General features: G+C 47.6%; 8 protein-coding genes across 8 annotated transcripts; 3 read left to right on the top strand and 5 right to left on the bottom strand.

Annotated features, from left to right (window-relative positions):
• Positions 1 to 859: 859 nt before the first annotated feature.
• Positions 860 to 3067, bottom strand: ONS95_011709 (uncharacterized protein). Its single transcript, XM_058505336.1, has one exon. It carries the CDS (start codon positions 2416 to 2418, stop codon positions 1027 to 1029), a length of 1392 nt encoding a protein of 463 aa, XP_058359893.1. The 5' UTR covers positions 2419 to 3067; the 3' UTR covers positions 860 to 1026.
• A 2700-nt stretch (positions 3068 to 5767) lies between these two features.
• ONS95_011708 (uncharacterized protein) lies at positions 5768 to 11471 on the top strand. Its single transcript, XM_058505335.1, has 2 exons — positions 5768 to 7438; positions 7487 to 11471. Exons 1-2 carry the CDS (start codon positions 6760 to 6762, stop codon positions 9538 to 9540), a joined length of 2733 nt encoding a protein of 910 aa, XP_058359891.1. The 5' UTR covers positions 5768 to 6759; the 3' UTR covers positions 9541 to 11471.
• ONS95_011707 (uncharacterized protein) lies at positions 9706 to 11232 on the bottom strand (the record flags this gene model as incomplete). The annotated part of the gene is made up of 1 exon (XM_058505334.1): positions 9706 to 11232. One exon carries the CDS (start codon positions 11230 to 11232, stop codon positions 9706 to 9708), a length of 1527 nt encoding a protein of 508 aa, XP_058359892.1.
• Positions 11472 to 11475: 4 nt separating the features above from the next.
• Positions 11476 to 14551, top strand: ONS95_011706 (uncharacterized protein). Its single transcript, XM_058505333.1, has 6 exons — positions 11476 to 12272; positions 12330 to 12458; positions 12508 to 12838; positions 12887 to 13218; positions 13266 to 13365; positions 13426 to 14551. The coding sequence occupies exons 1-6, from the start codon at positions 11791 to 11793 to the stop codon at positions 13609 to 13611; spliced, it is 1560 nt and encodes a 519-aa protein (XP_058359890.1). The 5' UTR covers positions 11476 to 11790; the 3' UTR covers positions 13612 to 14551.
• On the bottom strand, positions 14100 to 16217 carry ONS95_011705 (uncharacterized protein; the record flags this gene model as incomplete). Its single annotated transcript, XM_058505332.1, has 9 exons — positions 14100 to 14480; positions 14529 to 14689; positions 14736 to 15245; positions 15297 to 15368; positions 15422 to 15445; positions 15495 to 15669; positions 15722 to 15773; positions 15822 to 15898; positions 15948 to 16217. The coding sequence occupies 9 exons, from the start codon at positions 16215 to 16217 to the stop codon at positions 14100 to 14102; spliced, it is 1722 nt and encodes a 573-aa protein (XP_058359889.1).
• Positions 16218 to 18083: 1866 nt separating this feature from the next.
• On the bottom strand, positions 18084 to 19130 carry ONS95_011704 (uncharacterized protein; the record flags this gene model as incomplete). The annotated part of the gene is made up of 2 exons (XM_058505331.1): positions 18084 to 18828; positions 19006 to 19130. 2 exons carry the CDS (start codon positions 19128 to 19130, stop codon positions 18084 to 18086), a joined length of 870 nt encoding a protein of 289 aa, XP_058359888.1.
• A 584-nt stretch (positions 19131 to 19714) lies between these two features.
• Positions 19715 to 22406, top strand: ONS95_011703 (uncharacterized protein). The gene is made up of 6 exons (XM_058505330.1): positions 19715 to 20058; positions 20110 to 20277; positions 20331 to 20386; positions 20447 to 20531; positions 20584 to 22010; positions 22069 to 22406. The coding sequence occupies exons 1-6, from the start codon at positions 19959 to 19961 to the stop codon at positions 22135 to 22137; spliced, it is 1905 nt and encodes a 634-aa protein (XP_058359887.1). The 5' UTR covers positions 19715 to 19958; the 3' UTR covers positions 22138 to 22406.
• ONS95_011702 (uncharacterized protein) lies at positions 22407 to 23807 on the bottom strand (the record flags this gene model as incomplete). The annotated part of the gene is made up of 4 exons (XM_058505329.1): positions 22407 to 22750; positions 22801 to 23076; positions 23137 to 23518; positions 23745 to 23807. The coding sequence occupies 4 exons, from the start codon at positions 23805 to 23807 to the stop codon at positions 22557 to 22559; spliced, it is 915 nt and encodes a 304-aa protein (XP_058359886.1). The 3' UTR covers positions 22407 to 22556.
• Between the last annotated feature and the right edge of the window lie 3575 nt (positions 23808 to 27382).

The following is a 27382-nucleotide window of genomic DNA, read 5'->3' as shown; positions in this document are numbered from 1 at the left end:
TTTGCGACGGCAGCGAAGACGGCACTGTACCCACGCGAGAAGCATTTTACCGCCTCTGGATCAATCGGAATGGGCAAGATATTCTGCACTTAACGCCAATGGAACGCCCGTCATTTGCAGCGACGCGGGGTAGATATTGGGATTCGTTTGATATGTCGACGAGTTGGATGCCGTCCTTTGCGCTGAATAATGTACTGGCCATGGACACGCTGCTCTGGGTCAGGCCTGAAGGGGGAAAACCTTTTGTTAATCTCACGAAAATAATGTTGGAGAGTGGGAAGGAGCAAGGAGGTATGTCAAGCTATCCAGAAGATGGTGGTGATGCTCGAACCATCCAGATAGCTGCTTGGGAGGCGCTGTACGAAAGGTTTACGCTCACAGACGCTTCTCCAGCCATGCGACTCCAATTCCGAGAAGCTTCACTCATAGCCTCTTCAATATGAATCATCGCAGAGTACTCTTTCTGGGAAACTTTTATACCCTGACGCACACACCTGACTCCTCGCCACATGTACTCGCCCCAACTTGGATTACCGCCACATCTCCGAGCATATTCCATTCGACATTCCCCTTCCACTTCCAAAGTGTTTAAATGGATACGAGAAGTATCGAACATTCTGTTTCTCCAAAGTATCAACATCTCGGGACTTTCTATACCCAATCTTCTGAGACCTTCGTCTAACCCAAGCACTATGCAGCCAGAAGACGAGCCGACATGGCCAAATGTGCTGTTTCTAAGACGAAAAAGAAGAGTGGGGTTGTAAGCGTCGAGTAAAAACGACACAGCACAAACCTTCTTGAATTAAAAGTTGTTGTACTTCAGATTATGGATTTAGAGTTAGACTGACTTCACAATGAATTTCCGTTGGTTTTGTCAAGACTGGCAATTTTGGACAGAGCCTTGTCATGATTCTCACGACACACCCAAACGTGATGAGACAAATAAAAATGCTAAACGAAGGGTAGAGGGATAACATGTACAAATGCCGCTATAAAATTCCTGTTTCGAGATGAGCTCAGCTCAACCTATCCCTGCAAGGACTGGAACCCGCCAACATATTTACAACGCCTGAGCACCTGCTTCAATTTCCCGCTCACGTGATTCATTCCTGTTTTAACGCCTGCCATGCAATTCCGTGATGTCTTATTTCCACTTGCTTGTGCTGCTGCCAATTTTTCTGAAGATCCGGCTGCTGTAGATGATGATTGTGGTGGTGACGCTTCTGCTACTGTCTTGGGGCTTGCAGTCTGTTTCTCCGTAGTGTGATTTTGCGACGTAGATGCCGATGGAGAAGGGATAGACTGAGGCTGAGTAGAATCTTGAAGGTGGGGTGATGGTGTCTGTAGGCCATAATACCAGAGCAAGCCCATCATCCAGGACCTATCATGCTTTTGAACTGTCCCAGTATCACTCTCGGGTCTGCCAATCTCGCCAAACAGTGGAGGAGTAGAATTCCGGCTTTGAGTGGCGTTCTGTTGCTTCTTTTTCTTCACGACGAACATTCTCCTCCCCTTCACCCAACTCTTTTTGATGCAACCACCAAGTCTCCTACCCAGCCCCCGGTTTGAGTTCTCTGGTTGTTCACTGCTGTTGGTTTCTTGCTCCCGACCAGCAGGCTCGAACTCTCTCTCAACGTCTTCCAGAAATCTGCGGACAGAATAATTCCCGACGATAAACTCAAACCTCCGCTCCTCCTCTTCTCGTTTCGCAGCATCAGCATCCTTGCATTCCGCTTCAAGCATAGCATATCTCGTCTCAAGCTCCCACTCATATCGCTCAAGGAAGACCAGAAACATGGGACCAGGCATGGAAAGCTTCCAAGGACTGTCTATCAGGTGAACTGCTTTACACGACGCTTGCGACTGAGCGGGCCGAGTGGGCGAGCTGGAAAAACATGGAATCTTGAGACAGCATTGTGCGCTGGATTCTGATGTTAGTGAGAGATCGGACGAGGATGCTGCAGTGGATCGCGATGATTGTAGGAAGGCTCGGCAATTTACACAGCCGCATCCAGTTTTGCGAACCAGCTCCCGTGTGATTCGCCGCTCCGTGCCCAGTACAGCTTCGTGATTTGGTAGGAACCAGCCATCTCGATATGTAGCGGAAAAGATAGATGCGGCATGTGAATGCCGTGTGGTGATGAATGTGTTGCAGATTGTTGCTGCATGGGTAGTCAGAAGGAATGTTTGGAGGTATGTGTTTGTTTGGGAGAGTGGAAGCAGGCTGCTTGAACTGGGTAGATGATATATGACTGCGAGGAGGAGCTCGGGAGGGAGTGTAGTAAGGTGGTCCTTGGCTTTGGTTGGCGACGCGGATGTAGGTCGGGGACTTGGAGGTGGAGTAGTGCGCGAAGTACTCGTTGGTGAGGGCGAAATTGAGTCTGAAGATACCGGAGAGTTAGGTGCCGTGGAAGCCATGACCTGAGATGTATTAGCAATCAAACTTCTACAATCAAAGGAGCACTTACCATGATTGAAGCTCGTGAGGCTCGAAACAGAGTAAGATTGGAGACACAGGCTGAATCACTTGACTAGGCGATCAAAGGAGGTCTGACGAAGAGTATTCGCAAGCACTCTTTTTATATTCAAGATTTTTTTCGAGAGATCTGGTAGTAAACCCAATGGGCTCAGAATAAAATAGTAAAGAAGTTCCAGCAAGACATCGCTGGAGGTTACGCAAATTCCAATTTTACGCAAACGACAATATAGAGAATGAAAGAATGCCAGCGCACTCGCGCAGAAACTTAACTTATACCATCAACCACATCATGCGTGATCCAGAAACCCAGTATCAACATCGCGTCGATGACTCTTCCAGCCTGTAAACAAAGAATGTACATGATGTGCGGTCGTGCAGTGTGGCCTCGCTTCGCGTTTCATCGCGAGAAGGGGTCGAGATGTGATTGGCAAGCGAGGATTCTAGAGTTTTGACTGGTGGGGAAGCGGACAAGAGGTTGGGTTCGAGGCTTCGAGGAGAGACGCGACGTGGTGTAGACGCGCTTCTGCCATTGACACGCGATCACTCCGATACTTGCTTTGTTTGGTGGTCGGGGGGAGTTGGTTGTGGTGGTTGGGATTTGAGGAGGCTGGGATGCTTGGCATCAGTTTCATAAATCAGTCGAGAGTGAGCTTTATTGGCCAGCTGAATTATGCAGAGTTTGTGCAAGTTATGCGAACAATTATGAATGCTGTGTTTACTCGCTCCCCTTTTGCTCGAGCTCATCCTACCACCATTAGCAATTTCCAATCTTCACTCTTCGATCCTCCATCATGGCGTTTCCAACTTCGTTCCGGCCTGTAGTATCCTTCTCTCCCGAGTCTATGTCAGGCTTTGAACCGAGTCATTCAAGTACACCCACCAGCCCAGAACTGGTTTGACAGTACCCAGCTGGTCGCCATGATCGCTACTTGCTTCAAAGCCCATACCAACACTTCCAGCATGCATTCTAACCATGTATATGCCACCTCCAGTTGCATGTCCATCAATTTCAATATCAACACTGACCCAGCCTTGGGTGACGAAGTCTGTAGAAATGCGGCGGCAGTAGGTAATGCCTTCGAGTCAGGCGTTCCGGGGTGCTCTCCGTAAGTGCTCTCTGTAAGCGATGGCGAACCAGGAGCTCGGTATAAACAGAACCCTTGTCGGTCCAAAAAGAGAACGCATTCAGCCAGCCTGAGTAATAGTTCGGCTGAGCAGAACCATTGCGATTTTGGTGCACGATCCTTCCCCAGAAATCTTTTGTTGTGGCATGATTTGGCTCGGGGAAAGTCTTGATAAATCTACTGATGATTGGCACCAAGAGCAACTGCCTATCTTCATGCCTTGGCCAGTGAATTAGCACTTTGCCATTGGATATACATACCGCAAGACCTTTTGAAGAGCTCGTCGGGGCTTGAGACCTAACGAGGTGGATTGATACAAAATCTCGAATTGTAGATGGCACGGTCGGAGCGTGACTCTGAAAGCGGCTCAGAGGAAAGCCAGGCTGGATGGATCGTGACAGGCATCTTGATGTGAGTATAGAATATTTGAGCTGGCTTGCTATTATATGAACGGTTTTGAATCTGGGAAAATTGTTATTGTATGCTTATAACTATATGCATGAGTACAGACCTACCTAAGTCAAAACCGCCCACCGCTGTCCAGAGAAATTCACCGGCCTCCATGTGGAAAGGGCAACGCGCTAACTCATTGGCACTTTGTACTTACCAGTATTTGGTAGTGACTAGGGCGATGGCCTATTTTCTCATTATCGTTCTCAGGAAACATGCATCGCTCCGAAATAGAAAGTAGAAGCAGCGATGTGTATGAATCATGATTGCTGGAACCCACTTTGACGATTTCTTTGGGTGCTGCGATCGTGAGCTTGGCTGATGGAGAATTGCTCGATGATACTTGGGGCCTAAATTTTAGCTAGAATGAACCATTCAGTCCGAAACAATCATAATGTCAGTTAAGCTCCCATCAAACTAGTGTCGCTTAACATTTCACTTGTAGACTAGAGCATCAAGCCGTCAGTTCAAGGATTATCGCACATTTTATAGTTTAAACTCGTGAAATTTCTTCCTCCCTTTTGAAACTCATTATTTTTACATCTTACACTTACTTGATATTTATAGAACTTGACTGATCTCTCAGTTTCGCCACACCTCACAATAAGTTGCACGCAAAATGACTGTTACCCAAGACAGCGATCCGAGTTGCTTCGGTTACCATCCTACCAGTCAAGTATTTTGGTATTTCTCCAGACTTCCAGCTGAGATTCGAGTCATAATCTGGGAACTTGCCGCCGACAGGATACGTCTAATACAACTAGACCAGGCACGCATACTAAACGTCACGACTCGAGTCCAATATACTTGTTCTGAATCTCGAGGCGAACTCAAAAGGCTAAGAGGCTTTGAAGAGAAAGTGCTTCAATTTTCCTCCGATGTGACAACTCAAACTACACAGGGCTCAAATCTGTCGAGCTTCACTATATTAGTTGCCCCAGCCTTTGATATCCTCGATTTTACTTTAAACGGCATGCTGCATCGCCCAATTCTGCATATTTGGCCATTGAATACTCGAAAGAAACCATGGGGCCGATTATTATGTCACCGAAATTTAAGGAACCTCGTATCGCATTTCCAGGAAAGATATAACTCAGTCCAAGCGCAAGAAAGTTTTTCATTCCTACTCGAACACACCAGGACCATAGTATTGGACGTAATCCCGCTGGCGTTGATACCAAACAAAGAAGCTGCCAAGGCTGAAGCTAGACTAAGGACTACCAGGGCAGCGTGGTTCAATCACGAATGGATGCACTGGGAGTCGAATTTCATTTTCATAGAAGAAAGAATGCCTATGCTGGAGAACATCATATTGCGCTTCTGTTAACTGGAAGATTTTGGAGAAGGAACGGGTAGCAAGAATTGGATCCCTCTTTCCGAAGTGAAGGACAATATGAAGGTCATTTTTGTGTGGGATCAAAAGTCCGGTAGCTACATAGAAGTATCAGAAGGACAGAGTAAGCCTTCGCTGGCACAGTTGAGCTCTATGAAGCGTGTGGTGAAAGCGACAAATTTATTTTTCCGAAGACGGCCAAGACACATTAGACTTACTTTTGTGCTGCAGTAGAGAAGTACTCTCACAAGTGGACCCGAGATCTCGAGAAGAGAAGATTAGCAATCAAGGATAGAGAGAAAAGCTCTTGGCGCAGAGGCCCATTCTCAACAGTTCCTGTATGTCACTGTCATCTGCGGATGTTGAGACGGGATAGCATGACTGTATCGAAAGCCTCAACGATTACATGCAGCCGCTCTCGTTTGTATCTAGGTGCAGCTAGAAGGATCAAATACCTTGGTTACCAAGTAAACACAAAGAGTTAAACAACTTCCGCTTGCAGAAGTATCCTAGCGACGACATCAGCACGAAGTCAACCCATGTTGTTTGTCCTGAATGGGCTCGCGTCTTCACCCAATCAGAGTCATCGCCCCTCCAGCGTGCTTCCGCGCCCCCATGCCCCTGTTTGCCGATACGAACCCCACGCATTCGAGATTGGTGCGACCTTCCTGCTTGAGCTTGCTGCTGAATCATCTTTTCTCGAAAGCCAAGTAAAACTTTTCTCTGGCACACGTCTGACATTTAGAAAACACAGCCTTTGGAGCTGTTATTTTATTCCGAGATTGCCCCTAATAGTGGGATAATCTTCTATATTTCATGATGTCTTGTTGCATGAATAGAAACATCATATGGATATTTTCATGCACTCGTCCTTATAGGGGCATTTCCTACATTCTGAGCTGGTATCCAAGGTTTCCCTGCCGAGAACATCAGACGATGCTACGCCGCATATGTCTCTCATTGTGTCGCACGAAGTCATGCTCGCGATATTATCTCTCGCGAACTACCCTTTTGGTATTTCAAGGTCATCTCTCACCAGAATTCTTGCCCAGCGGTCAGCATGTTCGGTGTCACGAATAGGCCTCGATGCAAGGCACAGGAGAATTTTACTGCTTATGGCAGATAGCCTCATGTCGTGTACACCAGAAGGAGAAGTTGCTTTTCTTCAATCAAGGCATAGAGCTGGATCAGACCACTTGCTATACCATGGAAAGCACAAAAGTGGAGGCGATTTTGAGGTGCTCAACATTTCCTTTGTCAGGATTGCAGTCCACATCTCAGCTCTTGCGTCGATGTATAAGTAGGTAGACACAGGCTCGACTCACTCTCAAGAAACAAACTCTTGAGTTAGTCAAACCGAATATCACTTCAAGATGAAGTTTCCCAAAGCCTTTCTCGTTTTGGGGAGTGCACTTCCTGCCTTCATTGCAGCCGACCCATCAATTGTACTCCCAAGAGCTTTCATCGTCCAGCTCGCACCAGCAAATGACCTTGAAGCTCGAACACTTACTCCACGGGACCACATCAATAACTTCAAAAGAGAAACCACCTCATTGGACTTCTCTGTCCGTCATGAGTTCCAGCACCCCGATGTCTTTCTCGGCCTCTCCATCCAAGTCAACGGCAACGCAACCGATGACGAAGTTGCCTCCCAGCTCCAGGACATTGGAGGAGTCATATCTGTCTCCAGCGTCTACAATGTCACACTCCCAGTCCAACCAGGCTTGATCCCAGACACCGAGCCCTCCCTTCCAAACAAAAACCTTCGACTGAAGACAGCCGCGAAAGCAGCGGGATCAGCAAACCTCGCCTCGACTCTCCAAATGGGAGGAGTTGACAAAATGCACCAGGCTGGCATAAAGGGTAAAGGTATCAAGATCGGCATCATCGATACGGGGATTGATTATCGCCATCCTGCGCTAGGTGCTGGTTTCGGTCCCGGCTTCAAAGTCGCAGGCGGGTACTCGTTTGTGTCTGATTCTGGAGGTCTGGCAAATGGTCCAGATCCACTGGCGACTTGTTATAAAGATGGCCATGGAACACATGTTGCAGGTAAGTTCTCCTTCGCGAATTATTCTCTGGACACGACTGACATCACAGGAATCATCGGCATGGAGCCAGTTCCTGGAAGCTTCGACATCACGGGTGTCGCACCGGAAGCATCATTGTATGCGTACCGAGTCTTCGACTGTGCAGGCTCAGCTGGATCCGATACCATCCTCGCAGCTATGTTGAAAGCAAACGAGGACGGTGTTGACATGGTCAGCATGTCTCTGTCAGTCGGTGCGGCTTCTTTCAGCGGTGCTATCAATCCACTCGCAGCTGTTACCAAGACTCTTACGGATAACGGCGTTGCTGTCATTGTTGCACAGTCGAACTCGGCGGGATGGAGTCCATATTACTCGCCGCAACTGTACACTCAATTGTGGCCGGGTACTGAACCTACTGCTATCAGTGTGGGTTCGGTCGCCAACACTTTGTTTCCTCTTGTATACTCCACAAAGGACTCGGCTGGACTGGAATTCCAGTACGCTTCGATGAATCCTTTGTACTTTCCCGATGGTACAGATGTATTTATTGTGAACGATGGATGTTTCAGTGACAACTGGATGTCAGCACTCGCTCAGGTCGAAAACATCAACAACACAATCTTCGCCTACGAAGTCTCTTCATCATGTCGACCAATCGAGGTTGGGAACTGGAATTCTGCTCCAGTACCACCGGCCTACATCATGGCTTTGAACACAGACACGACGAACCCGTATGAATCAGAGTACCAATCGCCGTCACCGGGTATCTTCGACACTACGAACTTCATCAACATGAATTCAGCCGATGCGAAAGCTTTGCTCGAGAACTTCGCTGCTAGTGGAGGGTACCAAAAGTACAAGCTCTTCTTCACCAGTCAGGACTTCACCAGTACCAAACAAGAGAGTGGAGGAATGGTCGATTATTATTCCAGCTTCGGTCCAACGTGGCATGAGTACGATCTCAAACCTCAGGTCTCAGCTCCAGGAGGGCATATTCTGTCCACTTGGCCACTAGGATTCGGTGGATATGCGATTCTTTCGGGAACATCGATGGCGGCACCATACCTCGCTGGATGTTACGCACTTGTCAAGTCTCAATTCCCAGATGAATCAATCCAGCAGATCAGAAACAGACTTCAATCAACCGCAAAGCCTATGCCGTGGATGTATGATCGTTCCATGCTCTCTGCAACCCCTCAGCAAGGTGCGGGGTTGGTCAATGTTTTCGAAGCCATTTATTCCAAGACGACTGTTTCTCCTGGCCAGCTCACACTGTTCACCTCAAAGACTGAATACGACACTGCAAACATCACGATCGAAAACACCTCAGATAACGAGAAGACGTATACTCTGTCGCATGAAGGCGCGGGGTATATGAATTATCGTTTGGAGTACCGGGAGATAAACCAAATTCCTCTGTTCGGAAACGCGAACTTCTCCTCGCCAACCGTCACAGTGCAACCTCATCAATCAACCACGGTATCTGTTACAGTTTCTCCCCCAAATGACGTGGTGCCATCCAAATTACCCGTCTTCGGCGGTTTCATCAAGATCACTTCTTCATCTGAAGAGGATTCGTACTCCGTCCCATACGTCGGACCGCCTTACTCGCTTTTCAACACTCCGTACATCTACACCGGAGGGATATCGACTCCAGCGATATACACGTACGAAGAATCACAACTCGTGTATGCCGAGAACTTGGTTGAGATTGGTCTATCCGACCGTTGGGGCGGGTCCATCACAACTTTGCAATGGTCACAGCATGTACGGATTGACTTGTTGCCGGCAAACACTTCCATCGTCGCCGATCATTATGGCTTTGATGCCAAATTTGAATGGGAGTATCATCCTAGCGCTGCAAAACCTGGGGAGAAGGTGTTTGGGCAAGAAAGTTTCGGAACGCTGGTTGATAAGCAAGGGTATTTCTGGCCTGGTGGTGAAGGGACTACTGGAACTGGGACGGCCGTCCAGACAAGTGGGGGCAAGGTGGCTGTTGGTCAAGGTGACTATAGATGGTTTTTTGCGGTGTTGAGGTGGGGTGGGACGGTGGGGAAGAAGGAGGACTATGAAACTTGGTTGGGGCCAGTGATGAGGTTTACCAATGGTACGGCAAGTGGCTGAGAAGAGTAAGGCAAGATTGAGGAGTTGAAGTTCCGTAGTCGAAGGTCAGGCGTAGGATCGCGACAGGTGTCGTGTTGGAAATGCGGCTTGCCATGGTTTTTGGGGGCCAGGCTTAACCTTGATTTCATCGTGGGTGGTTTGTTTTATTTCTTGAGAAAAGTTTATTCATTCGTCGGGCCCCGAGAGAGGTTCATCTGAAAAAGATATCAGTCTCGCAGAAAGGTCTGGCGTAGCCTCGAATTTCTTGTCAAACGGCCACATCGGTCTCCGAATCCGGTGATGTCCCAATCTCTCGATATCCTGATCCACACCCCCAGGAGTTAGACCCAACATCCAATCTGCTGCCATATCGTACAATTCTGGCTCCAAATACCCGATCTTGACGATCACGATATCTGCCGATCGAGGCTTGAGATTGAGTTCAGTGAAGTCACTCTCGTGATGATATGGTTTCCGCAGCTTGGTGAGAATCGCGAAGACGCTGCCGACTTGAATGACCACTTCAACGACAGCATCTTTGTCGCCATGCTTGATCGAATGAACTCGTCCTTTCATTGTCACTGGGCCTGCGTGGAGATTGTCAATCTCCGCTCCTGCAGTGACAGTAACTGTTGCTCCAATACCAGCCTCCACTGCAACTCGAATCGCTTCAGGTCCAGGAACACTCGCATAAATGACTTTTGGTCCCGTTTCATTCTGTAATTCAGGACGTGCAAGAAGTTTTGTGAGACCCCAAGACACATCTCCAGATCCGCCAGCTGTCGGATTATCTCCAGAATCTGATATGAAGTAAGGATGTTTTGCACCAGGACTTAAGGCAGCATCAAGACACTTCTTGAACGATCCGGTTGGAGCAACAAACTCGAAATCTTTGTGTGCAGCCCAAAATATCTTCGCCAGTTTCTCAGCTCCTTTCGAGACGGCTTTCTCGTCCCATCCGGTAGCCACGACAACAGCTCGATTGCGTGGCTCATCCGCCCATGCATATCCCACCCATATCGCTGCATCAATGACACCGTCCATTGCTTCCACACCAGGAACTGCTTCGTAGATATGCTTCGCTGGTTCTAGACGAGTCGATGTCTGCTCGCCTGGAAGAAGGATAGGAATCGGCACCCACGCCTTGTACGGCCTCACAGGCCCGTCTTTCCGATCCAACAAATCCACCAAATTCCGACAGGCCCGCTTCCTTGTCTCAACAACATCAACATGAGGAGCAGTCCGATAACACGTGATCAGATCAGTCTGGTGTAAAAGCGCCCTGCTAACATTCCCATGAAGGTCCATCGACGCGGAAACCAAGATTTTCGGGCCAATGACCTTCCTGATCCTCCTTAACAGCTCAGCCTCGATATCATCCATACCCTCTACACACATAGCACCGTGAATATCAAACCACAGCCCATCCAAAGACATGGCATCCACAATACGTGTAAGCCGCTCCACAATCTCACCCGCAAGCTCCTCGAATGCAGCTTTGGTTACCACACCACCCGGGAGAGCATGCCCTATCAGCGCGCCGTGCCATTCTGCAGCATCGCCAAGTGGCGTTCCTGGGCGGATAAACGTGTGCTTGTCGAAGATCTCGGAGCCGCGCTTGGGGTGGAATGCTGGAGCGAGAGTCCGTGAGGGTGTGAAGGTTGAGGTCTCACAAGCAAGACCTGCGACTGCTATGATTGGTTTGCGTGTCATTTTGTATGGTCACGTATTATGTAGAGGATAAGCCTGGTACTTGGATAGAAGTTGGGAATATCCCACTCTTGTTACTGGATGAAGTGGATGGTTGAATGAAGCTTTTGGCTTGCGGGAGGCGGGGAAGTGGCTTTCGCTTACGGAAGGTATGTTTGCCCCTATCACAACCCCACTCTTGTTATTTAGCCGATGAAGTATATGTATATATAGAAAGTCCGCGGCGCTGAATTTATTCTGAGAACATATGTCTGTAGAGGGAACGATATCGAGGCAAATCAAGTCGATACTCAAAACATTCATGCAATACTCTAAGTTCAGAGTTGTCCACGTTCGGCCCAGCCGAAACTGTTGTGATGACAATGTTCCTACATGCTGCTAATCACGGCACTGTTGCTCCGGTGCAACGTTTGATAGACCATCCACACTGGCTAGGTAGAGTCCAAACCCCGCAGATCGTTATCAGTAAGCCAGTATGTTCGAGCATTTATATAGCCCTCTTGGCGCCCTCCTCAATTCCAATTATTCCCACTTGAAGCTCCCTCTTGAACTCTTCACAAAATGTTGCTCAAATCCCCCACAGGAACCTGGATACCAGCGTGGGTCCCTCAATCTACACTCATCCTCTCCTGCCTCCTCATGATCTGCTCCATGGTCCAATCCTGCACTGGCGGATATGACGGCTCCATGCTCAACGGCCTCAACATCCTACCTTCATACACAGATTATTTCAAGCTCAACGCTGCAACCACTGGATTAAACACTGCATCAGTATTCATAGGTGGATTTTTCGGACCTATATTTGCAGGCGTTTTTGCTGATCGCCTTGGCCGTCGACCTGCCATTTTTTGGGGATCTGTGGTGACTCTGATCGGAGTGCTTCTGCAAACGGCTGCACAGAATGTCGCGATGTTTGTTATTGCGCGTATTGTGTTGGGGTTTGGGTCTGCTGTGTCCGGGATTGCGGGTGGCGTGTATCTGTCGGAGACATTTCCGAGTCGGTGGCGTGCGTGGGGTGTTGGTTTGCTGAATGACTTTTACTAGTAAGTAGATATCTATTATTTTTCTGGAATTTATTTCAAAAGCTGATTTTCTGGAAGTGTTGGTGCTCTGATTGCAGCTGGAATTACTCTCGGTACAGGGAAGTGGGACTCGACGTGGGCATGGAGACTTCCTTCACTCCTCCAAGGAATATTCTCGCTTCTTTGTATCATTATTCTGCCCTTTATGTGAGAACCCTTCCTTAAACTCCATGAGATCAAATCACTCACATCTCAGTCCCGAATCCCCTCGCTGGCTCGTCCACCAAGAGCTCTTCCAAGAAGCTCGTACCGTCGTAGCGCAGACAAATGCCGATGGCGATGAAATGAACCCCATCGTCCTCGTCGTATACAAGGAAATTATCGATACAATTGAGTGGGAGAAGAAAGAGGGACGAACTATGAGTCCGAAAGAAATGATAAAGACGCCAACAGCAAGGAAGAGGTTTCTCATCGGCATGTCCCCTGGCCCGTTTTCGTGTATCGCGGGGAATATTATTGCATCGTACTACCTTGGTGCGGAGCTGGACACAGCTGGTATCACGAGCACTGACCAGCAATTGAAAGCAGTAAGCCCTTGTAGCAATGTTTTGCTTTGCTTCAAACTAACCGTACAGAACGTGGTCTTGAACGTGTGGTGTCTCCTCTGCGCTTTGGCAGGCACACATCTCCTAGCGAGGTGGGGTCGAAAACCAACAGCTATCTTGTCCGAATGCCTTCTAGTCATCTGTCTGTTCATCATTGGTGGGCTTTCAAAGATGTACGCCGATGATCCAGGTAATGCATCTCAAAGCCTGGTCTACGGCGACGTGGCTGTCATGTTCCTGTTCCAAGGATTCTATTCGGTTGCTTGGACACCGCTTCTGTACCTCTATCCGCCCGAGGTGATGAACTATTCTATCCGTGCTAATGGCCTGGCCTTTTCTTCTTTTGCTTTGAATGCTTTTGCGTGAGTAATGGCGTTTTCCTCGTGTTTTCTGCGCTGACGCGACCTAGACTTGTGTTCGTGTTCATCATGCCAATCGGACTTGACAATATCGGATGGAAGATGTATATGGTGAATGGCTCCTGGGACATCGTTATTGTCATCCTCATCGTAAGTACCGCTCCCCTCCCCGTTGATCTCATGTGCGTGATAGCATTCTGACGTGCCAAGGTCGTCTTCTGGGTGGAAACCAAAGGCAAGACACTCGAAGAGATCGACGCAATATTCGAAGGAAAAAAGCACTCCAACGTACCAGATGTAGAGATGGTGCGGAATGGCAAGGTGGATATCGATATTAGAGAGCTTGAACCTGAGCTGCACATGGGAGAGGCGGCTGCGAAAGCGAAGGAAAATTGAGTCACAGTTCAACCCGGTCAATCCAGTGTCGCAACCGCTTCATCAGACGCATAAGCGAAAGCAGTTTTACCACCTTTATCTATCTAAATAATCAAATATCTTCCTTCGACAAAACCGTGGGCGGCCAGTACGACGGCTCAGGTCAAAGCGGTTCGCATACGAACACCAACTAACGGCAGATCGAACTGGTAAACGTGTTCAATTACGTTTATAGATTGGTACCTCACACGCATCCGAGTGTGGGCTTTTAATTGAATTTTGCTTTTTTGGCGCTCGCTCTGGTTTCAAGTTTTCTGTGTGTATTGCAAGGGGTCCGTTTCTGTTGTTTGTTTACTCGTGGTCGATTTTGTTTATTTGCCGATAAGCGAGGCGAGTGAACTACGCCGACTTAGATTACTATGAATTACAGCATGGCGCCACAATACCCTGAATATATACAATGAAGTAGTCCGCTTCTATATGCTCATGCTGATGCTGGTAGACAATGGTCATACAACTACGACATCCGTATCTTCCTTTGCTTTCTTCACGCTCTTCCATCCCAGACCACAACTGAACACAACACCAACGACAGCCAGACTAGCGATCAAGTAGAACACGTGGTTGACCGCCTCGTTATAGGACAGAATCACACCAGGTACTGACGTACTCGGGATGATGTGTCTGAAATCCCTCGCACCCGCGACAGTGACCTGTCCATAGCTGACATGTGGAGCATGGGCCTTGAGGGCATCTTCCAGACCACTGTTGAACACGGCTTGCGCAATAGCGAGAGAGATTGATCCGCCGATGGACTGTCCAAACATCATGATTGACATGCTGACTGGATGCTCGATCTTCGCCAGTGTGTTTTGGACTGCTATCATAGGCTGACGACAGGTTAGCATGTACTTGAGCAGCGGAAAAGATAACAATACCATTTGAAGTGCACAACCACGACCGACACCACTGATTATCTGGTAGCCAACCCACGCCGAGGTTAGACTGTGGGGGGTGAAAGTGCTCATCAAACCTGTGCCGACGCTGTTCATCGCGGTGCCGAAAATAGTGAAAGGTAAATAATACCCTACTTTGGAAACTGCCAAAAGTCAGTACCTGACAATTAAATTATGTAGAACACATACCGGCAACGCCAGAGACACCTGCGAAGACAACTTGGCTCAGGATACCAGGAAGTGCATACGCCCCACTCAAGCTAGGCGAGAGACCCCTCACTGCCTGGAAATAAATAGCCAGGTAGTAAGCCTGGCCAAGCAAGCTTCCGTAAAGGAAGAAAGTAGACAGCGATGCGCTCCAGACGACCCGTTTTCTGATCATTGCGAGCGGTATCATCGCTTCGTCGCCTTGCTTGTTCTCCCAAAACAAGAATACCACCAGCAGCCCTGCCGAACCGCAGAACAGTCCGATCACGGTCGCGCTTTTCCAAGGGTAGGATACGCCACCCCATTGCAGTGCTAGAAGAAACATCACTACTGTCGGCGCGAATATAGAAAAGCCTGTCAGGTCGAGATCATGAAAGAGAGATTTGAAAGTGTGTTTTGGCTTGGCGGAAGGATCATCACGGATATCGGGGATACGGATTAGCAAGAGGCAAAGCGCGACGACTGCACCCATTGGGAGATTGATGTAAAAGCCTACAGTAGATCAGTTGAAGTACAACAAGCCTTTAGGGACGCATCACATACACCATCTCCATGTCGTATACTGAGTCAAGATACCTCCCATGACAGGGCCGACAACGGTTCCAAGCAAACCGACTGAGGTGATTAGGTCAAACTCAAAATACAGCGACTGCCAAATGTAGACTTACCGGACATCATGAAACCCACATATGCTATATTACTTGTAAGTTTAGCAGTAGTAATGATAGGATACAAACTCACTTGCTCGCTTCTCCAAAGGGACGCATGCCGAAATAATAGTGAGCCCTCCCGTCGCAAGCCCAGCGCCTCCGATGCCAGCAATTGTCCGACCAACAATGAACATTGATGAAGATTGCGCAGCAGCACAAAGTAAAGACCCGAGTTCGAAAATGCCTAGGAAGGACATGTATGTGAACTGGAAGCGATATGAGCTGAGTGTGTTGTCAAGAGGTCAGAAGAATGCGCACTTTTGAGTTAAGCTTCTGGTATATCTTGCCAGTCAATGGCTGAAAGGAAGCACTGTTTTCGCATCAGAATGCTGAAAATAAAACATTGTCTGTGAATTACCTTGTTAATAGGTACGCACTTCCGTACCATCCTACATCGCCGAGGGAATGGAAATCGCTGGTGATCTTTGGAACAGCCTTCGCAGATTCAGTTTCTTGATCGACTCTCGGGAGGAAATTCACTTACAGTAACGATGATTGAAGTATCGAGAAGCATCGTAAACATCGACAAAGAGACAACTCCCACAACGAGCAGTAATTTAATCCCCGAGATGTATTCAGCATTTTCAGTTGCAGTCTCGCCCGCAGGCTGGTCTTGAGGCTCTGCTTTCTCGGTTCCAATATGAGGCTCTTGGTCCATATTCGATGAAGGGTCAGCAGTGCCCATATTATCAGAACTGCCCTTTTCGCTGATGCTGCACTGAGGGGCAGCTGTCATCTTTTTTGTGTCCATCATCCTTCCTGTCCCCTAACAAATTGATGTTCCTGGATTTTGCTTCCTCTACTTTTCGTTCTCGCCAGCCCAAATAATTTTTGGGCTTGAAAGAAATCGACCATAAATTGAGATGCACGGGATTGCCATATATAGCCTGTAAAGGTATCAGGGTTGGGTGACATTGGCGTGGAAGCTGCATACAATTCAGGGATGGTGATTGGCTCGAACGGAGCCGGAGAAGGAGACGGGGACGGAGCAGGAGCTGAATAGCGACTGTTAACCGAGGCCTAATCATGAGGACAAAGGATTTTGGACTACCTAAAATTCCTATGGACCCTTTCATCCATGCATCGTCCATGTAATCGCTTTCGCTCAATTCCATCTTGAACAAAGGGAATCTGTAAGCACGTGACTCTCTTTCTTGAGCTGCAGTGTTGGATATTTTCCTTCTCCTTGAACATCTTGATCTACCCCGGTCCCCTGGCGCTTTGTGGAAACATATCGAGTCTTTTTGTGTATCTGGATCTAGTCAGCGCCGCTTTGACTTCTTTGAATGTGCTTGGAAGCTTTTCCAGCAATTCGGGGAGACAGATCATCTCAATTAGCCACGCCAGATCCCAGTCTGGATTATCGAAGGTTGAAAGCATATACAGAATTCCCAGGTTCCATGTCAATTCCATGTTTATCTTGATCGATATGCAATGATACTTGTTCGTCGGAATGCGGAGAAAGATGTCAAAAAAATACTCGTACCCCTTCCATTCATGCAAACAAGTAATCTACTTGGTAGGGCCTTGTGATGCATTGAGCAGAGTGACGATCCCGTCTAATTTGTCCTCAAGCCTTTCACTCCGATGTTCAGTAATGTGACTAGATGTTTCAGCCAGAATAAGAATAGATAGAAGTTTTCGGGCTCACTCGACGTCCAGAGCTTCCCACTTTCATGATTGAACATGGGTGCGTGGCGGTGCTGATCAACAAGGTCTCTGGAGACAATTACACCTACCTGAAGTCAGCCTCATCTAGATACATATTACAGAGTGAAAATTCCTTTCGCAGCTGCTTGTTAGAAGATTCCCATGTACACATTGCGCCTTCGCCCAGGCACAACTGACGTAAGCTCTGACGGGGACTTGTGAGCCAACCAGCGAAACTGGACTTGACTGTTGCGTATTTGTCGCCTTGGACATTGCAGAAGAAAATCTTTCCAATCCATTGGTGAAAACACTGGTATCTGAATGATTTTTGAGCAGACTCTGTTTCCAACGAAAGAATTGGAAGCGTCAAAGTATCGAAATGAGCTGGGGGCCAGGCCTGATGACTAAGCTGTGTCGGATAAGCTGGAAAGACTCCGAACGACATTTCCGTCCTTCCTCGTCTGTCAGTCATGTCGTTTTATACAAACCTCTTTGAGAGACACTATTCGAGACCGTCTCAAAGAGTGAGGTTCAATTGATCCCTAGAACATTCTTCACTCGCTCTCAGCACTGGTACACGTCAGCAAGTGTGCAGGTGGGGAGACTTCTGATCGTCGACGCCAAATAGAACAGGAGAAACATCCTATGGCAAGCCTTTCACTATTCTTCGACATTTAGAGGCATAGAAAGAATTGAAGACATATATTCTAAGCATGACTATGAAGATCGGTTCTTTTGGTCATATTGTCACGTGGGTTTGTGAAAGTATGCACATTAATGTTGATTTTGCGTGGTGATGTTATTGAGGCAATCATGATATCAAACATCGTTTGAGCTCTATTTTGGTTCCGCAAGCATCTGTTACAGATCATATCCTACACATGATGGTAGTTGAGTCATCTCAACTCCCCGTGAGATCCTATCAGCCTTATTTCCTTGCTGACATCCCATCAGTACCCAGGCAAAAACCTCACTCTCGATTCTTGTTACGCTCGAGATGCGAGAGTTCAAAAATGCTGCGTATGCACTTCTTTTCTGCCTCCTTTCTGATCTCATCAATATTTCGCTTTGCCAGAATTTGCTCCTCCCATGCTGAATCGAGCGATACCTCGTCCTCCATGTATGCAACCAAATACTCGTCATCCCAGGGAACATTCTCGCGCCAATCATTTACACTGGCATATACAATATCGATGCTCAGTTCTGGAAACTCTTTTAACAAAGCATCCCACTCTGCGAGCTTGCGAGATCCTGCTGCGTACCGCTTGAAAGGAGATCGAGCCGCCATCGAGTCCGCAGCGAATTTCCTCAACTTGCATCTTGGCGGTGTAATATCGTATATCGTGCGTATCGTTAAAGCATCTGGCCAAATAACCAAGTTGTCTCGGCAGTAGTCTTTGTATACCAACATATATGAATTTTGGTAGCCCGGTGCACCCAATATTCTTCCCAGCTCCCATCCTCGTTCAGTCACAGTGTCCAGGTCTTCCTCATCTCCATACAAGGGCTCAGAGTCAAGGACCAAAAGATGAAGCCAAGCCACAAACTTCGCAAATTCAGCAGCCCTCATGGTTGGTAGCACGATTTCCTGCTCTGCTCGGTCAAAATGTTCGCGGAAGAAGGTTGAGTGAAGAGCGAGAAGATCTTGTGGCACGTTGGAAATTTGCCTCTCTGGACCAACAATTATTGATGTATTCTTCGAAAAGGTCAACATTCTACCGGTACAAAATGTGTCAGTGACAGCTACTGTGGAAGCCAAAGACGATAATCTGAAAATGGGGCATCTGGTGTCTGTAGCGCTTGCTGCTTGATCTGTGCTACATATGCACTCGGTCTGGATTTGTATGATTCGAATGTCAAGTAGTGGGAGAGGAAAGTGAACTCTTACGTACCTAGCAATTATGAACTTTGCTAATTGTCGCTTTTTTGTTTTGTCACTTTTTCTCTGGTTGTCGTGATCCTCGTTGCCGCACCTGAGCTCTGCCTGAGCTGCCTCTTTCTCCTCTCGATCTTCCATCGTTAAAACGTGTCGTGGTTGAGTATATCGCGCAATGAAATTTTGATGTTCCGAGTAAGATAATTTGTAGTTTTTGGATAGAGAAACAAGATTTTAGCGCTAGGCAGAAGCGAGAGCCTGTCCATGCGGAAGGTAAACACGCAAAAGATAAACAGTGTGATTGGATTTCAAAATTCCAGATTTGCTTCCCTTTGCCCGCTTTGAATCTCAATCCAAGATCGATATAGCTTGTATCCATGGTGATACTTTCAGAGGCATCTCATTTGCTATTTCAGGATAGCTGCAGGACCGTCTCAAACCCAGCATGCATCCGATCACCTCCACTGCCTGGTCATAGCCGAGAAGCCCACCAAGCAAGATCTAGTGATGACCGAATAATTGCACTCGAAACAGTACGATGTCTTAAACATAACCTTTCCTTTCTTAAAACATGGTCGCCAGACTGGAAGAAACACGCTCGAAAAGGGGAACCAGAGCGATCACTGTTGGTTGATATTCACGTGATGTTTCACGTGAGTGAGAGCCAAGGGCTTGGCTTAAGTAGGCCTAGTGTTGAAATTCATCATTGCCTTCATCTGCGTTGTTGCGCTCCATCACTCCTCGACGATCACTCAAATTCTCGGATTTTCTCATTGATTAGATCCCCGACATATGAGATACCGAAAAAACCTCTTTGACGTTACAGCACCTAAGCTGCGCATCATCTGAAACAGATCATTGTGGGGTGCTAAAATAGCCACACCCAGATCCGCGAGCGCGACTCTGACTCGCCATACGTCAAGACATAGTCCAACTTCATCCTAGGTCCGCGATCGTACAGGTCTGAATATGGATTCTGAGGATAAACCCTCAGCAGAAGAGAAGGTTATGTATACCTCTGGAGATGTCTCCTCACCGCCAGATCTCCGCTTGCTCCATTTCAACGATGGTGAGTTCTCTTTCCTTAGGACCAAATCAGCTTGTATTTACGTCTATTTAGTATACCACATCGATGCTTCGTCTGCGGAGCCTGTAGGTGGCATTGCTCGTTTCATGACTTTGTGCAAAGAGTATCGTGCCGGAGAGAAATTCACCGGGCAGCCGGATCTGCTTACGTTCTTCTCTGGAGATGCTTTCAATCCAAGTTTGGAAAGTAGTGTAACCAAGGGTACGTAAAATCTTGAACTTGACATCCGTGTCGGAGCTAATGAGGCGGTGCAGGCAGCCACATGGTGCCAGTGCTGAATGGTATTGGAACAGATGTGGCTTGTGTTGGTGTAAGAAATCATCAGAACGGCCATGAAGAACAATGAACATCAAGACTGACGGTGATGCAGAATCATGATTTAGACTTCGGTGTACGCCAATTTAGGCATCTAGCTGGTCAATGCAAATTCCCATGGTTGCTCGCAAACGTCACAGGTCAGTCTCCAACACCCCCTCTGCTACAAGCTCCACTCACTGTCTGTCACAGATCCAGCTTTGGGTGATGATGTGCCCTTAGGAAACGCCAAGAAGACCGTTATGTTAACCTCCTCTAACGGTATCAAGATCGGTATCATCGGCCTTGTCGAGCGAGAATGGCTTGATACAATCAATTCATTGCCACCAGATCTCGTCTACAAGTCTGTATCGGCAACGGCAAAGGAGCTTGTACCGGGACTACGAGCTCAAGGAGCTGAAATAGTCGTCGCCGTCACCCACCAAAGAGAACCGAACGACAATAAGCTTGCTGAAAAGATACCTGATGGGCTCATCGATATCGTACTTGGAGGTCACGATCATTACTACAACCACAGCATCATCAACGGCACCCATGTCCTCCGTTCAGGAAGTGACTTCAAACAACTGAGCTATATAGAGGCAAGACGACAAGGAGAAGGCAGCAAGAAATGGGACTTCCACATCATCCGACGAGACGCCATGTCCAGCATTGCAGAGGAACGGGCAACTCTTAAGTTAACCGAGAAACTTACTACATCTCTAAAAGCTAAGCTAGGAAAGCCACTCGGATACACAATGGCTCCGCTCGATGCACGCTTCACAACTGTGCGCCTGAAGGAGTCCAATATGGGCAATTTCATCTGCGATCTTATGCGTACCCATTACGGCGGAGACTGCTGTCTCATCGCAGCCGGCACCATCCGCGGCGACCAGATCTATCCTCCTGGCGTTCTTAAAGCCAAAGATATCATGAACTGCTTCCCTTTCGAGGACCCATGTGTCGTTATCAAAGTCAACGGTCAAGCCATCCTCGATGCTATCGAGAACTCCGTTTCGCTCTACCCCGCGCTGGAGGGCCGCTTCCCACAAGTCTCAAATATCGAGTTTGAATTCGACCCAAGCCGCCCGGCGAATTCAAGAGTTCGTTATGTGCAAATTGCAGGCAAGCCACTCGATAAGGAGAAGGTATATGTCTTGGTGACCAGGGGATACATGGCGCGAGGCAAGGATGGATTCGACTCACTGCTCGTTAAATCCGAAGGCGGAGAAGCGGAAGAAGTTGTCTCAGAGGAGAATGGTATTTTGATCAGCATGATCATCAGACAATATTTCATGAGCCTGAAGATCCTCGGCAAATGGAAAAATTGGGGCAGAGGCATGGACAGACACTGGAAGGGCGTCCAGGATTCGATGCATGGTGTGCATCCCGTTGTCGATCCTAGCAGTTCCGGCAAGTCAGAAAGAAATACTGAGGGCACGCTCGACGATTCAGATGATGATTCCGACGATGCTTATGCTGGGGGTGCGAAATATATCGCTGCAGAAGAGAGTGATGCACTAGAACGACGAATCCAGCTTGCGAGGAAGGTTACGAGGAAATGGAGACGGCTTGCAGGGTTGAAGGGAGCTTCGGAATGTTGTGAGGCTATTCAAGAGTTTACTGTTGATTGGACGAGGGTAAGGCTCCTTGCTGCGCTGGTTTTAAATTGGGAGAAATTGCTGCTGACTATGATAGGCCATCGCACCGAGGCTGGAGGGACGCATCAAGATTGCCGGTTCTGGGGAAGATACAGAAGAGAAATGAAAGTTTGATGAGATTCACAGACCAGATCGGCATATTCTCCATAGAAGTGAATCAAGTAAATAGCTTCCAGAGAAACATTCGGTATCCCAGTAATTTCTTGGATTCTTCGTCTTCGAATCGACCATACTGAGATTTCCGATCTCTCGAGTCACTTACCCTCCGTGTGAGCATGACTTGGGAATTATTTTCATCACTCGCATTTCATATATTTCAAGCCCTCAGGTTTCAGTGGTCTCTGAGTCGTGGAGTGATAAACGTGCATAAATTATATCTCGATTAATACACTATTAGATGAAAACAAATGAAAGTATAGCTTAGCGTAGTGCCACATATATCAAGACCAAACTAGCCAGCTACGGGTCGTTTGAAGCACCACAAAAGGATGTGGTAAAGTTTGACAGTGAAATCCCATCTGTCTCTTACAACAAGCCTGCAAGAAGGTTTCCAAGAATACCGACCAACCCAATCACGGCCTTTTGCAAGCCAGTGACAGCAGCACTCAACCCAAGCTGAGCATTGGCAACAGCAGTGGCGAACTTAGTGAGAGGTCCAACGAAAGGAATGACAGCAGCCGCCGCTGCATCAAGCTCGGCTTGAATGGTTTGAAGTGCAACTAAACAAATGTCAGTCCTGGAGAAGCTCGCAACACAGTTCAATACATACTTGGAGCCAAGTTGGTCGTCGTCAGAGTAATTGTCACGCCAATTTGCTTAACCAGTGCCTGCGCCTCGGCGAGACTCGCAGCTAACGCTTTGATTTGGGTGTCAGAAAGGAGAAGAAGTTGTCCGCTGAGTCCGCCAATCCCTGTTACTGTAGCAGCTGTGATGCCTTGAGCGGCTGTAGTAAGTGCTGCTGCAATGGCTTGGAAGTCGGCCCCGACTTGAGCCGCTACTTGGACGGATGCTTCCACGTTATTCTTGACACCGGAAACAAGGTTGGCTACAGAGTATTAGTGTCCGTTTCCACATATTGGATGTTATGCTTTGAGTGGCAACTCACTGATTTGACCTAAGTTTTGGGTGACAGTGGCGTTCAAGGTGTCGACGATTAGGCCAACAGACTCAGTGAGTCCTCTCTGCTCAATGGGAGCTGGAGCGGCCAAAGCGCTTCCGAGAAGGGCGAAAGTGGTGATGGCGGAGAACTGTATTTTGTCGATTTGATGAGTTGGAGCTGAACTGAGTGGGTGTGGTAGGATGTGGTATATTGGTTGGTGGAGGTGGATGAGATGGAGTTGGTTCTGAAATGAGGACTTGGTTGTAGTGATGAGGACTTTGTTGTGTGATGCAGGATTAAAATGAGGAGGATAATCAGAGGTACTTATAGATAGATCAACAAAGACCTGGACTTGGCAAACATGGTGCCAGACCCTCTTTACAGTTTCCTGTCGTAGGGTCTGAGACAATTGTTGAGATCTGGACTTCTGAAGACGATCGTACTGCTATCAAGACTGAAGTTGTAGAAGAGATTCAGCTGGATACAGAAAATCCGATAGACTGAAGAGGCCCGCCGGGGTCGAAGGGGTCCGAAAAACGTTGAGGTCCGCTGGGCTTAAGCGATCCCGCCTCCCGGCTGGTGGATAAGAAGTTTCGATTCATTAATAGGCTCACATGTGAACAAGATGGAGGGAAGTGCGAGATCTGGCCAATGCAGACAGATACAGTTTGAGACATTCTGACGAAAGAAGGTAGCAGATCCAAATGTGAGATCTACATGCAGTAAGTGAGCAAGTTCTCACATCCATCTGGGCCCTTCGATGCACTTTACTGTAGCCCCGTACTGTCAACTCTGAACAGCCTCACCCCACTCTCCCTGAGCTGTCTGGGAGTGCCGAGGCTGTCAGAACCCTAGAGCTGTAGAGTGATAGGCGTATCTCATGAGGGGTCTGGGGTTGACTCTGAGGTGCGTCGGAGAATTGTCCCTGGATGGAAGTCTCCGAGTAATGGCATCTATCACGATTCCACTATCAACACTTAGGTACCCGGGCAAAGCTCTATTTCTGGACAAGTGTAGGGGTCTCCGACTTATATGGCCGTCCACTGTGGCTGCTTTCAGTGATCACTCGACATTCGACCAATCGCAACCTCATGGAAGTCTTATCAGCTCTACTCTAGAACCAATTACTCGGTCAGGAGAGCCCATAGTAGCTGCGGCTCATGTTGATAGCTAAGGAGCCAGCAGTGAGCGAGGCTATGGCGTCAAAATTGTGGCGTTGGGCGGAAGGAAGCTAGGAGCACAGAACACATCTAGGCCAGGGCTTCTCCGCAAACAACGGATACTAGTGTCCATGAGATAGCACTTACTGTGTACTATGTTTCTGGCGAGTAAGCATACATAAACATGGCCAATTATTAGACTCGCTTAGCGAGACTGTTGACATCCGCTAAGCGGGGAATGCACGCTTAGCCACTAGACTTGAGATCTGAAGTCTGCGGGGAGGATCACTTCGAGTTGTTCCACTGTCAGCCCGGAGGCCTAAAGCTGAATTGAAACAGTATTTATTGTGCGGCCGCTATGCCTAACTATGATGGAGTTGGCGTTCAGAAAGTTAACCAATTATCCAGTCTGTATTTCGAGACATATCTATCACGCTAATGTTGGAATGTCTTATTATCTGATTTCTAAGAAGTCGTGGGGGTAAGTTGAGAGTAGATTCGTGGAAAATTGTCATCTGCCAATGACTAGATGCGGATCTCGGGTGTTGGAGTTGTGCGTCCTACACTTCACGCACTTCCTGCTTCTTACGTGCACTTATTATTGGTAGACATACGACCAGCGGAAGATTTCTTGTCCCGAGGCGTACCTTGGATCTGAAGTAACGTCCACTTCAAGAGTTGACATCGGTATTTCTCATCAATGATTCGTTTTCACATAGTCCAGTCCACCCTGAGGTGCCACTGATATCAGCCTTATGCAATCGCAATACTGTCCACCTTGAGGTACCACCATTATCACACATGACAAGTCGAAAGCGCAGGGCTGAACGGACGTTATGGGAAGTCCGGTGCTCTAGGCCATCAATTTTGCGTGTGTAGCGTTTAATAGCCTGCAAACGAACTGGTGTGATCAACGCCACCATATCAATGGACTAGACGGAGTAACTTTCAGGCAGCATTGGCATACTCTTGATTTACAATCATCAGAAAATTAATGCGATCGGTAGATGCCGTCGGTAGATCTGTCATATTGCATATCTCATTGAAGGTGATTCGGCACATTCCGGTTTTAGCTATGGGAGAATGTTGATCAGAATGCCGTCACTGAGGCCAGAAATTTCACCTTTACTTGCTGTTAAGAACTTGGAGAATGTGGGGCTTGTCACTTGATCTACTTGATCGCCATAACATCAAAATGTTTACTTTGACCTCTTCGTTCATGCTCATCGTCGCCATCGTACTCATTTGCGTCATGGCGCTGTGATCTTCCCTGCTATTGACGCTCTCTCAACAATTGTGTTTTCTCCGAAGACCTCACGATACATGCGATTAATGACACTGAATTCTGAGATCTCCCCATACCAAACAAGATATCGCCCTGACCTTATGTTCCAATCGCTTCTTTTCTCCTATCTGGATACGAAGCAGGACTGAAGACATTGCGAATAGTGCACAAGGCTTTCTACGAATAATAGCCCGTGGCAGGATGAAACAAGTAATGGTGATCATCGGGCATTTAAATTCTGTGCACTCAGATGATCTGCTTATTGGCACTGGAAGACCTGTACATCGACGGGACATCGACAGCTCTGGAAGTTTGGAAAGATAGAGTGGGACACAGGATCGTAGTAGAGACGCTCACGGAGATGGCCCAGAACACTTGTTGAGATCTAAACTCGTGGATTTCAAGAGCAAGAGAAGATGTGTAGACTTGTGATGAGGAAGAATAGAATAAATTTTCGAGGAAGAAAGTCGGCTTTCAAACAGGTAAGTGGAATTATGAAATCCTATTGGTGCTTGACACCCAGGAGTATGTAATTGAGCAATGATCTCTAGATCAAGTCTCCCAAGCCTCGCATCTACCCACAGTCCGCATCTTTCCTCACTCCACTTCCCCAACTCCGTTCGAAGCCATCCATTTGATGAAGAAGGCTGACAGAATCTCGGAAAATGGTACTAACTCATGACACAGAGACTTCAATACTTTACCTGTCACAGTCCGAAAAGCCACAATGAGCAAACTCTGCTGTTCATCATGGATCATGATTCCGTGGAAAAGCCACCGGGTCTCACACTACTCTATTTACAACCTGTGCTATCTCAACACAAGCAATAGCGTTCTTTCAAATTTCCAATTTCATCCTTAGAGACCTAAAATTGTCTCCTATTAGCGTTGACACGGCTCGCAGCGATTTGCAACAAAGTCTGTACACTGTATTGATCTATTGGATCATACTCCTCGAGACCTGGTGGTTACGTAGACACGGCTCACTGCGACATGCAACAAAAGCTGTACCCTATATGAATCTATTGGATTGTACCCCTCCTCGCCTTATAGACTGGCGGAAAATGCTCTAGTGAAGTAGATAGCTTTTCAGCTCTATGTACCTCGCAAGCTCGCTTACTGAGACGAGGACCGGTAAGAACTGCTCTAGCGTCCTGTTCTATGTCATGTAGCTTGCTGGTTCAGTGCATATATAACAAAGTGTAAAGTTGATTGAACATGTATGCCGATGAACTATTGACCATCGAACGACTACTAACTCCTGTTCGTGACATTTAAACCGTTTTAGTACTTCCTCGTGTTATCAAGAATTGCAGTCGCTGAATACATGAAAGAACGCTCATCCAAGTCCATATTCACAGGACGTGAGGCGGACGTTGAATCATCAAGACTGGTAGAGCATGCTGCCATCCACCCAGGATTCTTGACATTCGAAAGTGTTCTTACAGTTTACTACTTGTCGGGATGAATACCTACCTACCTTACAGGAGAAAGCAGGTTCTGTCCCACTATCGGACAGAACCTGCCTAAAATACCTAGGTAACGACCTCTCAACTACCAAGAATTTCATATCACTAGCAATTGACTATTAATTGACAGTCACAAATTTTTTGTAACAGTGATATGATTATTATTCTAGGAAAGTGCACTTCCCACGGTGGGGAAGAATCTGCTTTGCATTTGAGGTATCTACCTCTGGGATTTAGCTACTCACGTGAACATGTGATGTATTGCGTGTTCGCCCGGTCTCAATCGGGATTAGCTCACTACCGGCGCGTTCACACCATCAGAGGCTTCACTTAGTAGA

The sequence above is a fragment of the Cadophora gregata genome (assembly GCF_030347475.1).
Source record: "Cadophora gregata isolate MNR1 chromosome Unknown scaffold_5, whole genome shotgun sequence".
NCBI lineage: Eukaryota > Fungi > Ascomycota > Leotiomycetes > Helotiales > Ploettnerulaceae > Cadophora > Cadophora gregata.
The sequence above is the reverse complement of the archived record's forward strand: the minus strand, read 5'-3'. Positions and strand labels throughout refer to the sequence as shown.